General features: G+C 42.7%; 1 protein-coding gene across 5 annotated transcripts in view; it reads left to right on the top strand.

Annotated features, from left to right (window-relative positions):
• The window catches only part of LOC139607763 (RIMS-binding protein 2), a 61,458-nt gene extending 46,161 nt beyond the window's left edge, over nt 1-15,297 (top strand). For 3 of the 5 annotated variants that reach the window (XM_071460941.1, XM_071460942.1, XM_071460940.1), the window contains 13 exons: nt 1,083-1,234; nt 1,403-1,882; nt 1,978-2,361; nt 2,884-3,039; nt 4,897-4,996; nt 6,618-6,760; nt 6,891-7,059; nt 7,926-7,994; nt 8,670-8,717; nt 9,475-9,596; nt 9,699-9,770; nt 10,521-10,640; nt 11,217-15,297. In XM_071460941.1, coding sequence (XP_071317042.1) covers nt 1,083-1,234; nt 1,403-1,882; nt 1,978-2,361; nt 2,884-3,039; nt 4,897-4,996; nt 6,618-6,760; nt 6,891-7,059; nt 7,926-7,994; nt 8,670-8,717; nt 9,475-9,596; nt 9,699-9,770; nt 10,521-10,640; nt 11,217-11,555 — 2,354 coding nt within the window. In that variant the 3' untranslated portion in view covers nt 11,556-15,297. The remainder of the gene's footprint in view (nt 1-1,082; nt 1,235-1,402; nt 1,883-1,977; nt 2,362-2,883; nt 3,040-4,896; nt 4,997-6,617; nt 6,761-6,890; nt 7,060-7,925; nt 7,995-8,669; nt 8,718-9,474; nt 9,597-9,698; nt 9,771-10,520; nt 10,641-11,216) is intronic. The other 2 variants (XM_071460944.1, XM_071460945.1) reach the window with 2 other exon arrangements.
• The last annotated feature ends 3,734 nt before the right edge of the window (nt 15,298-19,031 follow it).

Raw genomic sequence — 19,031 nt, 5'->3', positions numbered from 1 at the left:
ACGCTAAAATTAATATGTTATTCATATGTTTATAAGTTATTTGTGTGTGTGTGTGTGTCTGTGTGTGAGACCTGAGATCCTATTCAGAAGTTTACCAAACCTTTGTGTAGATGACGTGATGAGTGATACTTGATAGATATTAGATCGTAACCATCTGCAGATGTGGCTGTTGTGTTAGTGACTGACAGTAGTCCTGCTGGTGTGTGACACATGTGTTGAGGCAGTTACATCCAAAATTTAGTATCAGGGACTCATTTGGTAGGTGACCCCTCCCACAGCCCCTCCCATAGCACAGTTACCAGAACTACATGTTAACCCAATGTGTTGGATCTTGCAGTGCAAATGAAGAAGTCTTATATTCAGTAGTGATGATTCTCTACCTCCTACACAAGGTCATCAGTTTATTCATGAGCTGCTCTGAATCACATTTCCTTCATTAAATAACCAAAGCACATTGACCCAGAATGCATTGCTTGTAAAGGGAAAGAAAACAGGCAGCTTTTCAACTACTCCACCTACTGATCAAGTTCTCCTACTGATGACATGAGAAGTACAACTTTCCCACTAGTTTGATATTTTTCTGTCCCGCCCACAAAGCACTGCATCTTTACATAGAACCAGACTTCTGTGTGAACAAGGAAGCTGAATGTGAGGTTCTGGTAATTCCATGAAAACTGCGTCAGTGGTGTTTTGTTGAGTTTTTAATCCTGAAAATCATTTGATGTCAGTTTCCCAGTCTACAATATTTTCATTTTCATGAACCAACCATAGGACTGTAAGATGCATTTTTATTATCATAGTAGTTGTAAGTTGTATTTCTCTAAATGATCATTCAAATTTGCTTAAGTTTCATGCCCACACTCTGGGAACCCAGGTATATGGTTTCTAAATTTCTTACTGTCCCTGTAGAGTGTTAGACAGCAACTTTCTTGGTAAAATCATGTGCCCTTTGTGATCATTATTTCTTATCCCAAGCACTGTATTTTCAATATGAGCAATTCACTTGATCCTATATTAACATAAAATCATGCTTCTCCATCTTCTGCTTGCCACTGGCTGTGTGATGCTTTTAATCCCTGCAGGTCCCCCTGATGCTCCTCTGGATGTCCAGCTGGAGCACGGCCCCTCACCAGGGATTGCCCTCATCAGCTGGCTGCCAGTCACTATAGATGCTGCTGGGACCTCCAATGGAGTCCGTGTCACTGGATACACTATATATGCTGACAAGAAAAAGGTCAGAACGTCCAAAGTATTTTGTTTAAAATTAGTTTCAGCCAATTGCGCTGCTGTTAGAAATCACAATGTATCTGTCTGTATGTGACTTTTTATAAGCTGATGCTGAGATTTAAAATGTCAGTTTGACGAGAATTTTACATATGTACCTGTGCTTCTCCCATCCAAGGTGCTGGAGGTGTCTTCCCCAACAGCCGGCAGTGCCCTGCTGGGCCCCTCTCAGATCCAGTCCCTGCAGGCAGCTCAGGAGCTCACTGTCCGCACCATGTCCGCCCACGGGGAGTCCTGTGACTCTTTGCCAGTCAATGTGCCCTCCAAGCTGGCTGCCATCATGGCAGGCCCAGCTATCACCGCCCCAGTTGTGCCACTCCCCCTACCCTGCACCCCAGTAGGTCCCAGTAACATGCCCTCACCGCCATCCTACATAAACTCTGCTGCCAAAGTCTCCATGCTGCCCAGCACTTTGCCATCAGACACTCACAACACTGGCCCCACAGTGGAGGCTGCTGCCAACCCTCCTCATGCTCTCCACTCAGAAGGTCTTCTCTCATCTGCCTCATATGTGAAGGCCTGGGCCAACCCCTCATCTGCTGCTGCCTTGGCTGTGTGTGAGGCCGCATTACCAGTACCCCCCACCATCACTCCAGTGGTAATCATCCCCCTACATATCAGACACAACTTTCTAATTTTTCTGGAATAATGAACTTAATTAATGGCACTGTACTTACTCTTTCTCATCTCCAGGTTAATGTGACCTCCCCCACCTCTTCAGCACCTCAGCCATCTCCAGTAGCAGCACCAGCACCTGCACAAGCACCAGCACCGGCAGCAGCAGCAGTGTCGGAGCAGCGCAGAGACACCGACAGCCCTGGAACGATTCGTCCCTTCCCATCCATCACAGAGTTCATCGAGGACCCCAGTGCCAAGCTCGGGACCCCTGAGCGCATCCCTACCCCACCCAAAGCCCCGATCACAGACCTCCTTAATCCTCAGGATACTAATCTCCTCCGACCCCCCAGCACTTCACCGCTGGAGTCAGAGGTAGAGGAGGAGCAAGAGAATACCCGCCTGGTGTCCATCGAAGAGTTCTTACAGGACCAGGAGCCAGCGTACTGCAGGAGGCAGCAGGTCAGCCCTGACACTCACCTGCACTGTGAAGTAGTTGACTCTTCACCACAAAAATGAATGTAGTATCTACTGTAGGTAAAGGTGAGTCTGATCACAGCTGAGAGCAGGTTGTTTGGTTGAGGTCTTCAGAGGTGTTGTCTGATTTACCAGGTTATATATCAAATAGACGAAGTCTAAACATAGAGTTGCTGACATCTTCTCTTTGTCAGAGCTGTCAGATTTGAAGGAAGAGAGCATTAAAGCAGTACTCCACTGATTTAGCAAGTGACATCACTTGAGGCAGTTTATCAGATTTTGCACAGCTCTGTCTGCTGCCTCAAAAGGCCTTTTACAGCTTTTACAGCAACTAAATCCACTCAAATCAGTGGAGTTTCCCTTAAAGTTATACTGTTTTAGTTGATTAAAGTACTGCTCATAGGACAGCTTGTCACTTTATTCTGAATGAATTTAAAACCTGAGATAAATTGACAATGAATGACCAGTGGATGGTTTGATTGAAAGTGTTAACTGGTCTTTTCTCAGAATTATGGCAGAGGGCTTGTGGAGCCTCCCAGTGACTACCATGCAGACAACAGCCGATCTGACCTGTCCGACATCCTGGAGGAGGAGGAGGAGGATCTCTACTCTGACCACCTCGGAGAAGCACAGGCCAGGGGATACACAGTTGGAGCTAACAGGGTAAAGGAATGAGTGCTCTATACGTTCTGCTTTTTGAATGAATTGTGCTTCTTTCAGTTTGTCTTGCGTACTTCAATTCCCATTTTGTGGCCTTGTTTCTGTGTTACATTCCTGATAGTATTTGACTGTTTTTGTTTATTCTTCTTTCTTTTCTCTTTCTCTCTTTGCATGGCCGGGTTGTCATCTCTTTTGTCTGCACTTCTCTTATTTTTACTGAACAATGTGATTTTCCATCCCACCTTCACCAACCCACTCTTGCTTGCTTTGACCCGTGGCCCTTGTAGTCGTACAAGTTGGATCCTCCAGACAGTGATGAGGAGGTTCTTGAGAGGATCCTTAAGTTGCCCCCTCAGGTCTACCACAGCAAACAGCTGTTCAGCATTCCTGAGGTGACAGAGGAGGAAGACAGTGGTCAAGAAGAGCCTTTAACCCACCGCAATCAGTCTCGGCCCAGGCCCAGCCACCTTCACCCCAGAGAAGCAGAACACCTCCATCATGTCCCTCAGCATCACCAACATCACTCCAACCCCAACCCACACCCACACGTTCCCCCTCACCATCACCACTTCAACAGGGATCCCAGATCCCTAACCAAAGAGCCTTTACCCAGACACGGACCCTTACTGGTCAAGCCTAAGACACAGCACAGGGTGCACTACTCAGACACAGTGGACACCATCAGTTATCCTGAAGAAGAAGACATGAGCTTATATGAGGGTCCCACAAGCAGGCGGGTGTCAGCCCACTGTCCTCCCCAGCCGACCCCCAACAGCAGAGAGAGAGTACTGCTCAGAGGGCTAGGGGACCGCCTTAGGAGGGAGGCCATGCTGAGGAGTCAGATGGCTGTCGCCGCGGCAGCCAACGTCAGCCATGGCCCTACCCCGCCAAGACCCTACCCAGTCAGCAAAACAGTACGGACTCTGAGGTCACCTGTTGGTCGTGGGGTGGAGATCGACGTGGAGTACGGCACTGATGATAACGAGGAGCCCGTGGAGTACGGTCCAGGGGAGGTGGTGGTGGAGCAGATCAGCTCTGAGTGGTGGGTGGAGGGGGCTCAGATGGAGCACTGCAGGCCTCCTCACCGCCGAGGGCTGAAGGCTGATCCTATGGTAAACGTAAAGCAGTGGGTGTGTTGTCCCAGCCCGCTCCTCTCCCCTGTAGCAGTGTGGATCTAACATTTAGTGACCATCACTTCACCGCTCAGTAGACTGAAACGTACTTTTCCATCATCATCATCATCACTGTAGTGGACAGAGGGAGGTCAGGTAGCTTTGTTTTATAAAAGCGAGAACTGCAGCATATCATTGAGTGATGGCATGTTGGTAAAGTTGCCGAGATGTGTCCAGACAGTGTCTGCCAAACATTTAAACCAGGTCATCATCACCATCTGTGTTCAGCTTCTAATCTTTATAATTCAGCTACAGCTGAAGCACAACTGAACCTGTCCTCCCTCTGTCTGACTGCACCAACTCATGCTGGCGTCACATCCTCTGCTCCTGTCTTAAACCAGTCAGTGCTGCCTTGTCCTGCATTAGCTCACAGTGGTTGTGCTCTGATGTGCGTCTGCTAAAACTACCACAATGCAAAAAAGGAACATGTTTATGTTGAAACAGCAGCATGTTGGAAACCCTGGTGGTTTTGTGTTTGATGAGGTTTCGGTCTCTATTGCAACAAGTAAGCACTATTATCAATAGATAAAGCATAGATTGCAAAGTTTTATTTGACAAAATGAACAACTACGGTTGCTGTTAATTTTTTCTGAACCCCTGAGGCGTCTTCTCCTTCCCCCGTACTCATTGTGTGTCTGTGTGAGACATTTGTCTTATTGTCTTGTTTATATTTCTGTCTGTTGAGCAGGAGTCCAGCCAAATCCCTCCAGCTGAGGCAGGTCCATCATGGGGAGGCCAAGCTGAGCTCTCCTCTAAACCAATGTGCTTGCAGGCCAGGCAACTGAAAGGTCAGAGTCTCTTTCCTCTTTTGTCTTCCTGTTTCCTCTGTCTCGTTTGTTTCCCTCTCTTAAGTCAATTATACAGTGGAAATGTTTGAGGCAACACTGACACACCTGTGCTTTCTGTTGGCAAGCCTCCCCCTCTCTCACATGATGGCAGTCAGATTAGCACCTTGTGTAGGAAGAGGGAGGGGGGGTCAGAGAGGAGGAGGCACTGTAGCTGCAGTGGAGAAGTGGGAGAGAGCCTGCTAAGCTGAGAACCGGCTTAACCCAAAGTGGCTTGTCATGACAGGAGGAAGTGACAGACATTAAAATAGTAACCTCGATTAGCAAGCAAAGAAAGAGACTGCAGTGTGGACGCACAAGCCCCCCTCTCTCTCTCCCACACTCCTGACTCTCCTCTTCTGATCTCATATGTCTGAATGACACAAAACTACACACTCATTTAATAAACCTCCCTGGCATGGACAGTTGACTACACACACAAATGCATTAGTGTACACGTGCGCACAGATAGGGGAAGAGAGCAGGGAGAAGTTCTGTCCTATCTACTAGAGAATCTGTGAGGATGTGAAAGTGTGCAAGTTGTTTGCCCGTGACCCTTGCCACAGATGGGCTGAGTCTCCATAATGAGATAGAGAGCACGTCTCTTGAGTGCAGCTTAAAGTCTCACTACAGCTCTTCAAATTTGTCTCACTGTCAAACAGGCTGCAGTTGTAATGTCTTTAATCACACTGGTGTCACGCCCCATGTCTGCTCTGCTGCAGACTCTGCTACAAGCCAAATGTAAAGGTTGCTTTGCATGATCTCTGACATGGACTGTATTAGAAGCACCTTTGACAATATCAGTCTTCTCTTTTATGTTAGCCTGTGGCTGAGGTTTAGATTAGAGAGTGGGTCATACTGTTTCCCCTGTTGCTGTGTTGCTGCAGATCATGAACGAGTGCACGTTTGTCAAACGGCTCACACAGCTTAGGATCAGTGGTTTAGCTTGATTACCTCTTTTAAGGACATGCCTGTGCTGAGCAAATACTGTTCATAGCGGCACTGCAGTTGGTGGGCGGTGGGGGGAGGGGCAAGCTGGTTATACTTTTTGCAGAACTCATTGCAAACCATACATTGCTTCTTTGCAAAAGATCTGTTATATCGAAAGTAATACTGAACTGTTAATCATATAAAGGCAGTTTACAAAGCATGAGAACAACCAGCAAGTGCAGGAAATAAATTGCATAAAAACAAAAGCTTACGTAAAATAATGAACAATTAGTTCTGCAACTAGCAACTGTTTTTATCAGTTAACCTGCAGATAATTTTCTTGATTAATCAATTGATTGTTTTGTTCATAGAATATCAAGAGAGTTGTGTTTTATCCAAAAAAATCATGTACAGTAATGACATCAAATCACCACACCTGAGAAGCTGCAACCAGCAAATATTTGGCAATTTTTCCTAAAGAAAATGACCAAACAATTGTTTGATTATCAAAATAGTTGCTGATTAATTTGCTGTCCGTTAATTGATTGACTAACCATTATATCTATAGCTGAACACTGTAGGCATCTTTTAATTATCTGAATCCTGTGCGTGTGTGTGTGTGTGTGTGTGTGTGTGTGTGTGTGTGTGTCTGCAGGTGCTGTTGATTCGCCAAAGATGAAAGGAGACAGTGACATACGCATCTTTGTGGCCCTCTTCCCTTATGATCCCACCACCATGTCACCCAATCCTGATGCTGCTGAGGAGGAGCTGCCCTTCAGTGAAGGACAGATCATCAAAGTATGTCCTTCACTGCTCAGACACACTGACAGCTTTTCCATTCATAGAAACAAAGATACATTGTTCTGTTCATATATCGTTCTGTTCATATATCGCTCTGTTTTGATGTATGCACTTTTACTCTCCTCAGGTTTACGGAGATAAAGACGCAGACGGGTTCTACCAGGGGGAGTCCGGCGGTCGTCTGGGCTTTGTGCCGTGTAACATGGTGTCTGAGATCCAGGTGGAGGATGAGGAGACCCGGCAGCAGCTACTGCAGCAGGGCTTCCTGTCCACAGCGGCCTCCATGGAGAAGATAGGTGTGTGATTTTGGACCAGATTCTGCATCAGTTATACTAACTATGGTGTTGGGTATGAAATATTAAATGTGTTGTACACTTATATTTGGACATTCTCTACCATACTGTAGGTGCAAATTTGAATGTCTTACTCATAATATCACCGCTGTTCATGTTTAAGTGGTAAGTGAAAATAGCAGCACAGGTGCAGCAGGATCCACTGTTGTGAGTTATGGACAATGCTTTATTTTTCAAATTGTCCAGCCATAAAAAAATATTTTCTTGAGACACTTTGGCTTCATTTTTGCATCCAGTCCATTGGAGGAAATCCTTAAAAGAAAAATGAAAGTTTCTTTCCAGAGAAGAGGCCGTGAAGTTAAAACCCCCTCTTGTCTGTGACCATTCGGCCCAGCATGAGACACAAAGACAGGTCTCAGATCAGACTTGAGTTCAGTTAAGCTAATTAAAGTGGAACCAAAAATGTTCCCTGTGGCATTGTGTTGTATGTTTCATTGGTTTCTTGTTCACTGTGTTGCTATTCAGAAAATCATAACCATCTACGTATTTTCATGCAGGTGTCTAAAGAATAAACTTAAGTCAAAGTGTTTGCCTGTGGTGAGTGGTAGCGAGCCACCGTGTAAAATCAAGCAGACACTTTGCTTCTGTTTCCTGCTCTCTACCCAGAGCAGTGTTTGCAGATGGTTTAACCTTTTCATTTCCACGTGTTCTCACTGCCGTGTCTGCAGCTCGCCAGTTGTCATTTTTGAATTGCTCTTCACTTGGCTTTTCATTGTCTACTTTGTCTGGTCTGCTTCTCTCAAAAATTACACCTCTGTGTTTCTTTTTGGTTTCATTTTTTTTGGTTTCCTTTCCAAAACTTCATTAAGGCACTCGCACACACGCACAGCTTCCACGTCGCCCTGTTCCACCGCCGAAACCGAGACGATCCAAGAAAGGTGTGTCTCGCTGCAGATTGCGGCTTCCCACCTCCCTCCTTTCTTCTCCTCTCTGGTTTTCTGGTTTGCTTCTCTTTCTGTCTCTTTCACTTTAGCTTTTGCTCTTTCAGTTGCTGCTTTTCACTCAGCGAAGGTTGGGGGTTTTTTAGGTCAGCTGCTGTAGTCATGAAATCAGCTTCTCAGCTCTATGGTCAGGTATTACCACTAGAATAGGCCTCCTCTACACTAGTTACACTAGAGTTACACTGTCTGTCCCAGCGTGAGTAGGTTTTTCAGTGCAACTTAATTTTTCCACAGGTTAACTTGTTATGATTTAACTTGTTATGACAGCTACACAACTGTTAGAATGCACATACATGAGCACTGAGTCACTCTGGTCAGTTTCCATCAGATTTCATGTAATACACTGCAGACACAGCAGCAGCATGTGGCACCGTGTCTCTTATTAAATGATAATCTCACAGAAAGTGATTTTACCAGTGTTCCGCTCCTCTGTCCTAAATGTATTACATGATCACCCAAAGCTAAGAGTCACTTGTTGAAGCATCCATCCCCTCTTATCTCCATCTGTGATGCCTGTGACATACTGTATCTTCAGACTTTGTGGTCTAATTTGCGTCTCCTATCGTTCTGCGACTGTGCTCATGCTCTTGTCCTTCGCCTCATCTCTTCCAGTGGAGTCTGCAGCACTCTGGGAGGAGAGCATAGACTCCTCCAGCCAAGGTTTGTGGTTAGCCCTTTGACCTTCTGCCTCTCTGTCTGCACCTGCATGATCAGCGTCCACTGGAGGCCAGCATGTGTTTTACTTGATTTTATATGAACATGCCATGTGTGCCCACTTTTTTTAATGCTTTTAAATATGTGGACTGTATTCTAGCTGCTGATAACATCAGGACTCACCTTCATCCACCCTCATCAGGGACCGTTTGATTGGTTCGGGGTATACTGAAGAGCTTGGACCTTTTTAATGATCTTCAAAGTAACAATTGTTAAGAATTCCCCTTTATTGGGATGGAAATGATTAAAATAAGGGAAAACAGTAGAATGGTCATTCTGAGAGAAGCATAAATGAAGCTCTTCGTTAACCCCCAGCTCGAAATGTCAAGCAGTCCCTTCTCCTAATTCCTCTTTTCATTTCACAGTTCAAGTGGCATCATTAATCATCAAATCCTTTCATTTGTCTTCATTTTCGCTAACAGTGTTGAAAAAGAGTTTGGTACACTCTTCATCCAGCGTTTGCTCTGATGGATGTTTTAAAAGAGCAGTACAGCTCAGAGCCTGCTCTCTCCGCTAACCTCCTGGTGTCTTTATTTTTACATATTTGACTGCAGTGCTGTGACTTTTCCTCAGCCCAGCATGACGCTGAGAAGACACAATGAGCTGCATGCCAATGAGCTGACTGGGACTGCAAAGATGTCTCACACCTCTAATTGTCAAGGAGCTGGCCTGAATTGTTTTCCCTTCTCTGTTTGACTGACAGATCCCAGCCAGGCTGCTGCCGCTGCGGCGGCTGCTGGGGGGAACCCAGCCCCAGGAGCTCGTAGGATGGTCGCCATCTTTGATTATGACCCACGAGAGAGCTCCCCCAACACTGACATAGAGGTCGGGCTTGCACATGATCAGTGTTTTACTCAAGAGAACATTCTGTATATGTAGAAGTAGTTTTTGTTCATTATCTGTCCTGGTTGTTGTGGCTGTGTTTAGGCTGAGCTGACCTTCAGTGCAGGAGACATCATACATGTGTTTGGTGACATGGATGAAGATGGTTTCTTCTACGTAAGTGTCAACACACCTCAGGGATTTGAAGTGATCTGTTTTTTTTTCTCCTAGTAGTTGTTGCAAAGCTTTTGTACTTCACTTCCTGAGAAATCCAGTTAGTTTTGTCTTTACTCTGAAATCATTGTTGAAACTGGTGAAAAAAATAAATTCCTCTATGAAAACAGGAAACAAATTAACATAAGATCAGATCAGAATTTACTGTTTCATACGTTACAGCAACACAAGACTAAGAGGTAAAAAACACACATATAGAAACATCTGAATGAAATTAATACAAGTAAATTAAAAAGATGACATTTAAAATTATATAAAATATCTACATTATCTACGCAAACTGTGTAAATCAAGCAGTGCCACTCCATGGTCTGTGTACTATTTATAATATAAGTAAAGGTATATGGGTATTAGTATGAATCATACATGGCATATACATGATAATATTTTAAAAAGCAGCATAGCACACTCAAAAACATACAAACATAATAATACTATGTTATTAACTATATAAATATGTGTAATATAAATTAGAAATACTGTTATAGAATATAAGACTAATAAAGTAGTAATGCAATATTATTATATAGTGGTATAAGTAAAATAAAGTAATGTATGGTAAAGATATTCACAGCAAAAAGTCTCAGAAACTGAAAATGACTTTCAGTCTGTATCAATAGAGCTTATAAATAATTGTAGACTTTGTCTTTAGTTGAATTACAGCCTTGTCTTTGTATCTGTTGTATCATCCAGGGAGACTTGAATGGACACAGAGGCTTAGTGCCCTCCAACTTCCTGCAGGCGTTACCAGAGGAAGCTCCAGCAGAACTTGTCTCTGCTCCGCCTGCACCAGAACCTAAGAAAGAATCACAGGTAGCTCTGCGTGTCTGTCTGTGCAGCGTGCACTGCTGCGGACGGCCTCCTGATCTGCAGTCATATACATACATCATGTGTCATGATCACAAATCACTGACATCAAATAGTTTCTTTTTTTTAACTTTATTTTTCATCTCTTGAAAGTATTTCCAGTCTGCATTCTGTCATTTTCTGTTCTGTGTCTTAATTTCTGTCCTGTCACATTTCTTCTGCCCCCTGTTTCCTGCATGGCCCTGTGCAGAAGCAGAAACGAACTGTACACTTTGAGACTTGATCGTAAGTGTTTTCAGACAGAGCTATAGCAGCTCAGTGATCAACACTAGTGTCCCCTGTTCTTTCCCTCTTTATGTCCACTTCCTTTAACTGTAGATCGACACTGCTCCTCTGTATAGGTTGCTACACCCACCTCTGGATTTAGTTTACTGAGACACAGGTGAAAGAGTTGAGAGAACGTCCTCCTTGGTGTGTGTCCTGTCCTAGTGTTTCCCTTTTGTATAACCTTTTTAAACATATCTAAGCTTTTGATATTATTGAATAAAACTCAAGAGTGAAATATTATTTTTTCTCCTGAAGGGTCCCAGGACGTCGTCCACAGAGCTGCAAGATCCCCAACACTCAACAACAGAAGAATCTTTGCACGCCCAAACAGAACCTCCTCTCCCTGACCCAAAGGAGCACACAGTCTCACCACCCAAACCGGCACCCACTGCAAGCCCCACGTCAGACCTGGAGCCTGCTCCAGGTGCAGCTGTTAGTCCAGCTGCAGTTGAGGCCTGCAGCTCCCCTCCAGCCCCTGTCCCAGCGGACAGCCCCACACGGACAGACTGCCCCGCACAAGGCAAGAAGAAGAAAGGCTTTTTCTCCAAAGGCAAGAAGCTGTTCAAAAAGCTGGGATCCAGCAAGAAAGAATGAGTCAGGACATCTGACTCAGGATCCTGACGTCACATTGAAAGCACTTTCTCTGTCCTCACTGTTAGTCTCAGTTGGTATTTGGTGCAGTTAGTGGCTATCAGATCTAATACCTGATGATTTAACCGTTAGTAATTATACATTTGCCTTAGAGCACTGCTAGACCAGCTGTTAAATATAATATAACCTCTCAAATATCAACATTCAGCTTACAGCGTCACAAGAGCATGTAGAGGTGCATGTTGAAGTTTGCAAACTCACAGATATATTCTCTGATTACTTCCTAATGATCTAAGCATTCGCAGCTTTTCCACTCATTAGAGGCTTCAGTGCTTGGTATAAAACTATGGATCAGATTTATTTAAAACAGTCTGATTCAAAATGATGCTGAACAGCAGCTCCAGACTTTAGCCCAATTCAGACACAGCTAATTAAATATTAGCTTTAATGCTCATGTACTGGTGCCACTTTATTTATCTGAAGCAAACAAATAGAAGCTGCAGTCTATCTCTTCTGTGTGACTATAAAATAATGCACTGTCCATCCTGAATGGATGTATTTTAAATATGTCTGCTAGTCCCTCATATGTGTTTCTTGTCTTTAAGAGTATTTATACAGTACTTTGTACAGAACATGTTATTTATTTGTATCAGACTCTTGCCCTCGTTATCACCACATTGCATGAAGGGATATCAGGGCAGGAGGTGAGTCATACGCAGCTGTCAGAGACAGTGATGATCCACTTTGATAAGTGTTGGTTAGATTTCTTTTAAGGGTCACGACTGTTTGTTGAAGTGGAACATAGTGTTAAATGTAAAGAATGTGGAGGATTGCCCTTTTTTGGTGTGTGTGTGTGTGTGTGTGTGTGTGTGTGTGTGTGTGTGTGTGTGTGTGTGTGAGAAAGAGAGCGAGAGAGTGTGTGTGTGTGTGTGTGTGTGTGTAGATGAAGCTGACTAGTCCACTGGTGAGAATGGAAACAGACGATGCCTTTCTCAGACATTCACACAGGAACTCTCGATGTTTTTGACCACAGTCACAGCTGGCCTAAATGTTGCATACTACATGTTTTTGGTGTGTGTGTGTGTATGTGAGAAAGAGAGAGATGATGATGAAATGATGTAGTATCAGGTGAAAGGTAGGCTGCTCTGTTCGCTTGAAGTCCTGCTACTAATGATTATTATCATTCATTATAATCATTATCGATTGTATTGATTAATCAGTTAACGTATGATAAAACAATAAAACACAAAAAACAGTGAAAACTGCCCATCACAGTTTCCTACAGACCAAGATGAAGTCGTCAAGTCTGACCAGTACTTCAAACCCAAACATATTCAGTTCACTGTAATTTAAGACGAGGAAAATCAACAGATTCTCTCATTTGAGAACCTAAAATCCTAAACGTAACCTAATATGAATTGGTTCTCAATAATTGTGCAGTAATTCTCTCTTGATCCATGGCTTTTCAAAGTCTGAAACTGTTGGCTACCACAGATAAGTCTGCCCTACTGACACCCCCACCCTGCCCTGAAATAGAAAATAGTTATTTGATGAATAGCGAGTGTTGCAGGAACATAAGAACCCTGTGGTTGTGACTCTCTGAGCCTCAATACTGTCAAAACATTACTAAAAAAACATCAAGCAACATGAAAGAAGTTCATATATTTGTGGATTTTACTCCTGTTACTTCTGTTTGGGTTTAATGATAGAGCATCATTAGTTGGGGAGTTACAGTTTCTATAATTGGATGGAGTGGACCCCATCATGAAAAAAAAAGCCCCTGTCTCTGGACCACATGTTGCCATGAATTGTGTTATTTAGCTGTGGGCAACAACACGAGCATCCTCTCACAGACTGGTAACCTCCACACTAATTGATTAACCAATTACTCACTGCAGCTTGAACAGATTTATACTGAAAAGACTCTAGAGTGACCATAGCATGATGCTATAGTTAGCAGTTAGCAGCCTGATGCTAAACATACAGTTTTGTATTCCCTGTGGTTTGAAGTAGTTATTTCTGCGTACAACACCAGCTAACATTAACAACGCTACATTTAAACTGAACAGTTTTCAGTCACGGCGCTGGTGGTCTGTGGCACGGCTGTGCTATGATAGACTCTGCAATAAGCTGTTTGTGTCTCTTTTCTTTTGCCTCCATGTTGGGGGTGTAACATAGTTCAGCTTGTGGTGTGTGAATATTGGGTCCAACAGGCTAAACAGTGCTGTAACATCTTCACCAGCCTGTGATGAGTAGTGAGGATTTGTTTTGTGTGCCCACATGTTAGCATCCTGCTACTGCAGACTGTTAAGTTATAGCTAATAATGCCCCTTTAGCAATAGAGCGGATTGTGCACTGCAGCACTAGAACAACAGTCGAACCATGCAGTATCTTTTAATGCTTTGTGACGGCTTTACTTCAGTGAAGATGTAGTGTAAATATTCAGTTTTGGTGTGAATGTGTGGACCAGGCCTTAGTATTCACATGCAGTGACTGTTCACTCAGCCTGGTTGGATCTTTTCTCTGTGGCCACAGAGGGCTGTTGGGTAACTTCTCAGGTTTTTACTTGTAGTTTCTTATTCATGCTGGGCCGCCTGTTGACTCTGGCTGTCAAAAACTGCAGAATATGCCAAAATCTTAGGTGCTTTGCCTGTTACCATAGCGATGAGAGACCAAGCATCCAGCAGCATGGGGGCAAGTCAGGGGAAGGGGTTGTAAGCGTGGATCAGCCCTGATTTCATCCGTGCTGCTGAAGTTCCCCACACGTGTGTAGACGGAGTCACACCTGATGACACAAGTTGGAGGCAGTTTTCTTTCTGTAATGTCATGAATGTTTTAATGGTTTGTTGGTGTTACATGACGGGAGGATGATGATGATGATGCCAAGAATAAAAGGGTGGGCAGATTGACACAGACACTTTAGCTGTGATGTAGCCGGGATAGAGGCAAGACTGAGGCTGTACTGTATGTTCAGCTTTTTTTTTTTATGTTCTCAGTTTGTTGTAAAGGGGGAGTGGATGCTCAAAAGTTGCCGAAATGTACAGCGAATATTTGTACTGATCTTGTATTTGACGGCCTTTAATGCACAAGTATTTCTCTACCTGCTGTGTAGTGAGTAGGCGGCTCCACTGTTGACTGAATAGGACCTAGACCCATATAGGTAGTGTTTTAGCTCAGCTGATCATATTTAGCCTTACAAGAAGACCTTGTTTAGTCTTAATATGTTGTTTACAGGTTGTTTATTGACTGCATGCATACCAATGTTATACCCATGTTCGGCCTTATTTATGTTACTGTCATGTTTCTGTTTTTTAGGCTGATTGTCTACAATATTTGAGTTGTAGATTGTCGATGCAGTGGAAAAGAAGCTGTAGGAGCTTTCTGTATATAATGAACAGCGTTGGGACTTGTGGTATATTTTCATACGCGGGAAACTTTTTTTTTTTTTTTTTTTGTCTTTCCTGACCTGCATTCATTGTTTGAAACCAGTGGAAGATTGACCTTTTTATATATTACTGTTTTTATTATCCTTTTGGAAGCTCATGTGTAAATATTTTTGTTAATATTGTTTTTCAGTTTTTTTTGTTTGTTTGTTTGTTTATTTTTTTGCATGTCCAAGCAGTGTTGATGGAGGAACGTTCACTAAAGATGTAGTACACAGAGGACTTGTTGACTTGAAATTGTGATGGTTTCTTTCAATATGGATCTTTTTACAGGAATAAAGTATGTATATTTTCACAGAAAACACTGAGTCTAAGACAATATACTTTTTTCGTTTTCATCTTTATTATATGTCATTACAGATCACACATCACATGTACATGATTGTCTGTTTTTATTTTAGAACAGTTGAGACATAAAATGGAGGAAAGAGTTGCGAGCCTTGCTCTGCGCCACACGCCACCCATGTGAAGTGACTGGGGCAACACTCTGGGTGATGTGTGGCTTTGCGAGACAAAGCAGCTTCCTCTTTTCTGATTTCCTGCGCGGCGCCATGCTGGGCCTCTTCTCTCCCTGAAGCCAACAGTACACTCATCCATAAAGTAGGAAACACTACACTGTGGCAAGGAGTTTAGTAGTGCTTTCTACTTTATGGATGACTGCACTGTACATCCACCGCTCTTCTTCCGTCTTCTGTCTTTCTCCACACTTCTCTCTTCTTCTGCACCTGGGCCTGTGTCTGCAGCTGCAAACACCAACCCCCCACCCAGACGCACACACTTGTACACCAGACTGAAACGTCTCAGCCCAATGCACACCCAACGCTCACACAGCCCTCACTTCTGTCTAACCAGAAAATGCACACTTCCTGATTTGTTGTGAAACATTTGCATGCAGAGTTTTCCACACAACCCGTTCAAATGTTCAAAGTGAGGCTTGTTAACATTTTTGTATGTGATAAAAATCAGTCTCAAGTTGTACCTCAGTGCAGTTTTTAAGGCATAAGTCAGAGCTAAAAAACCGCCAGAGGAAGCGCTATCTTGAGGAAGCCATTTTGGCAGGCATGAGTAAGCTTTTCTGTCTGAGCAATAAGTACATTCAAAAGTCATGTAAAATAAATCCAAGAGTATCTGTCGGCAGTTCAGAGTTAAAATGGAGCAAATGCAAAGATCCAGTAGATTCATTTAACATTTAAATTAAAAAAAAAATACAGTTGTAAAACTTTGAATTTTCAGTTTTGAGTAAAATGATTTTTTAAATCAAATTCTAAATGTACTTCTGAATGAAAGTCATTTGAGAAGACATTCGATTAAAAAACAAAATGCAGAGTTAAAGTAAAAGCTGAAACACTGACTTATCTTTCATTATCTAACACAAAATGCATTCAGTCGTTTTCAATATGTCGTCACAATGAATTCTAGCATTAAACAGACAACACCCTCCATCATACTTTACCTCAACCTTCACTTTTTTCTCTGTTTTAAGTGACGATTGTCCGGCAGCCTCACAGGTGTCTTCTGTCTGTCCAAGGAGTGGATGAAGAAGAAGAAGAAGCTGTCTCCTTTTGAACCCTCCACAACCACGTGATGTAACCACAGGAAGAGGTCTAACAGTCACAGCCGCTCTCTTTCTTTTCTTCCGGCTCCACTCTGCTTTCTGTAGGCGCTTTTTTAAAAATGCCGACAGCAACTAAGTAGATTTTCATCAAGAAGAAGAACTCCACGTTTATGATCACCACACAAACGTCCCAGGACACAAACACCCGCGACATTAAAGATTTTTTAGTGTCGACTACAAACACTACAACATCCCAGACTTTCCTTTTAATAATTTCATTTTTATTAGTCAGTATCAAATCAAACTCTTTTAAGGCTTTAGCTCAGTTTCTCCTCGTCTGTTCGACTGATGCTGAGCTGCAGGACATGATGATGTCATTAACACTCATGTAGACCAAATGTAGCTTCTTGCACTTTTGTCGAGAACAGTGCAATGTGCAGTTGGGTAATAAACCCAGAATGAAGTAGAGAGAGATTACAACACACAGCCTGAGCTTCTGTCTACGCTGTGTTTCACTTTTTTCTTCCACATGCAGTTTATTTCCAGTTTCATGACTCGTGTGTAAAACGTTTATGAAGTGCACTTCATAAACGTTGCGGAGGAACATTTCCTGCATGAGGATGTTTCACTGATAATCTGACTGTTTTCAACTAGAAATAGCAAAGTCGTCCAAGTATAACTACTGTCACACATGATGAGGGAGGTGATGGTGAGTGGTGGTTCTTTTTGACTGAAGCAAAGCCCACCAGGTCCGTTCAGAGTGAAACTGAAATCAGTTGTAAAACAACTGAATGCATAATTCAAGGTGGGTTCACATTTCCAGTGGATCCTCATGCAACACTGACCTGCTCGTATGTTCACTGAAAGTGTTATTGGTCGCTGTAATAGGCCACAAAGACATTCAGTGTAAGTGATGGGGGACAAAACCCACAGTCGTCACTGTGGAAACACTTTTACACAGGACCAGGTCTGTGCATGTTCTCCCCCGTCACTCACATTAAAACTGTGTTAAAAGGAGATCTCCTTGTGGCTAATGTGAATAGGAGAAACCATTATAATAATAGTCTGCTCTTTAAGAGGAAATTCAAATTGACACAGCAGCACAAAAGAGTAGCAGCCCAAGGGGAAAATAGAATAAGGAATAAAATAAGAATAGAAAGATAACCTAAAATAAATAAGATAAAGTAGAAATACTATGTATAATAACAATATACAGTGCAATGTAGGCTGTTCTGTACTTGTGTAATATAAAAAATAAATTGTCCCAAATCCAGTCTTATGTCTGTCTGTATGTAAGTCAGCTCTCTTGTTCAGAAGACGACTTGTTTGCATGCTGAGCGACATATTCATCACGATGACTACAGTTACCTTACTGCTGGGTGTCAAAAGTGAAAGGGCACAGGTTTCAATTCCTTGTAAATGTAAATGTCCAACCGTAACCGTGTGGTTTCTCATAATGCTAACCTGGACGGGAGCCAGGCAAGTCCCCACACATCCGGGTGCATGATGGATTTAAGCTGCACTGATGAGATTTAGTAACATGGAAACATCAGGAAGAGTTTCACTGAGAGAGTCCTCAAACGTTTAATGAAGTGACCTGTATCTCAAGCAGAGGTGGAAAATAACTAAATACAGTTTTAATACTGTTGTACACTACTTTATACTTCTACTCCACCACCTTTACTTTGCAGATTTAGTTTCCACTTACGTTACAAATGAAAGTTTTACATAAAAACCATCATGAGCCTGTAACATCTGATGCATTTCTATACAGTAATCTGCCAAATATTAACATCGGTGTAGGGTATTAAAATGCTCGTCACATGTTAATCAATCACTAATAAAACCCAATAATATATATAAATTACACACAGATAATGTTTTATACTTGAATTAGATTTTGCTGAGAATACTTGTACTTGAACAACCCTGTCAGTAAAGGGCCTTGAGACGTAAGCGAGTATTTATACAGAGTGGTAGTGACACCTTTACTCAAGTAATGGATCTGAACACTTCCTCCACCACTGACTATAAATGCTCAGCCTTTTACAACTCAAACCAACTCTAACTTCTCTGTCAATGCAGTGATGTTTTTGCACCTCTGGTAGCTGTACAGTCTACTCTGGGTCAGTAGTTACCCAGCAGCTGTGAGCAGACTGGGTTTCACACAACAGTTATCATAAAGCTTGATTTGGTTTATTCCACACGCTCCAAATGAGCCTTTTATTTTAGTAAACAGGCTGCTCATATGTCCTCAAGTAAGAAGTGAATGAAGTGACACTGGTGGTGAAGGCAACACTTTAGGTCTCAGTATTTATGAGCAATATATACTTGTAGACACTGAGTGAATAGTTTCCAATACAGTGTAATATAATAAGTGAACACATGTAAACAGATAATCAATGACAATATAGTAAAATACAACTGTAATAATAAAAGATATGTTTTCATATGAGAAGCTATAATCATTAACAAATACTT

Source organism: Trachinotus anak, unplaced genomic scaffold (assembly GCF_046630095.1).
Source record: "Trachinotus anak isolate AG129_WGS33_773 ecotype Australia unplaced genomic scaffold, CSIRO_AGI_Tana_v1 ptg000024l, whole genome shotgun sequence".
Taxonomy (NCBI): Eukaryota; Metazoa; Chordata; class Actinopteri; order Carangiformes; family Carangidae; genus Trachinotus; species Trachinotus anak.
This window is presented reverse-complemented; position numbering and strand designations above follow the sequence as displayed.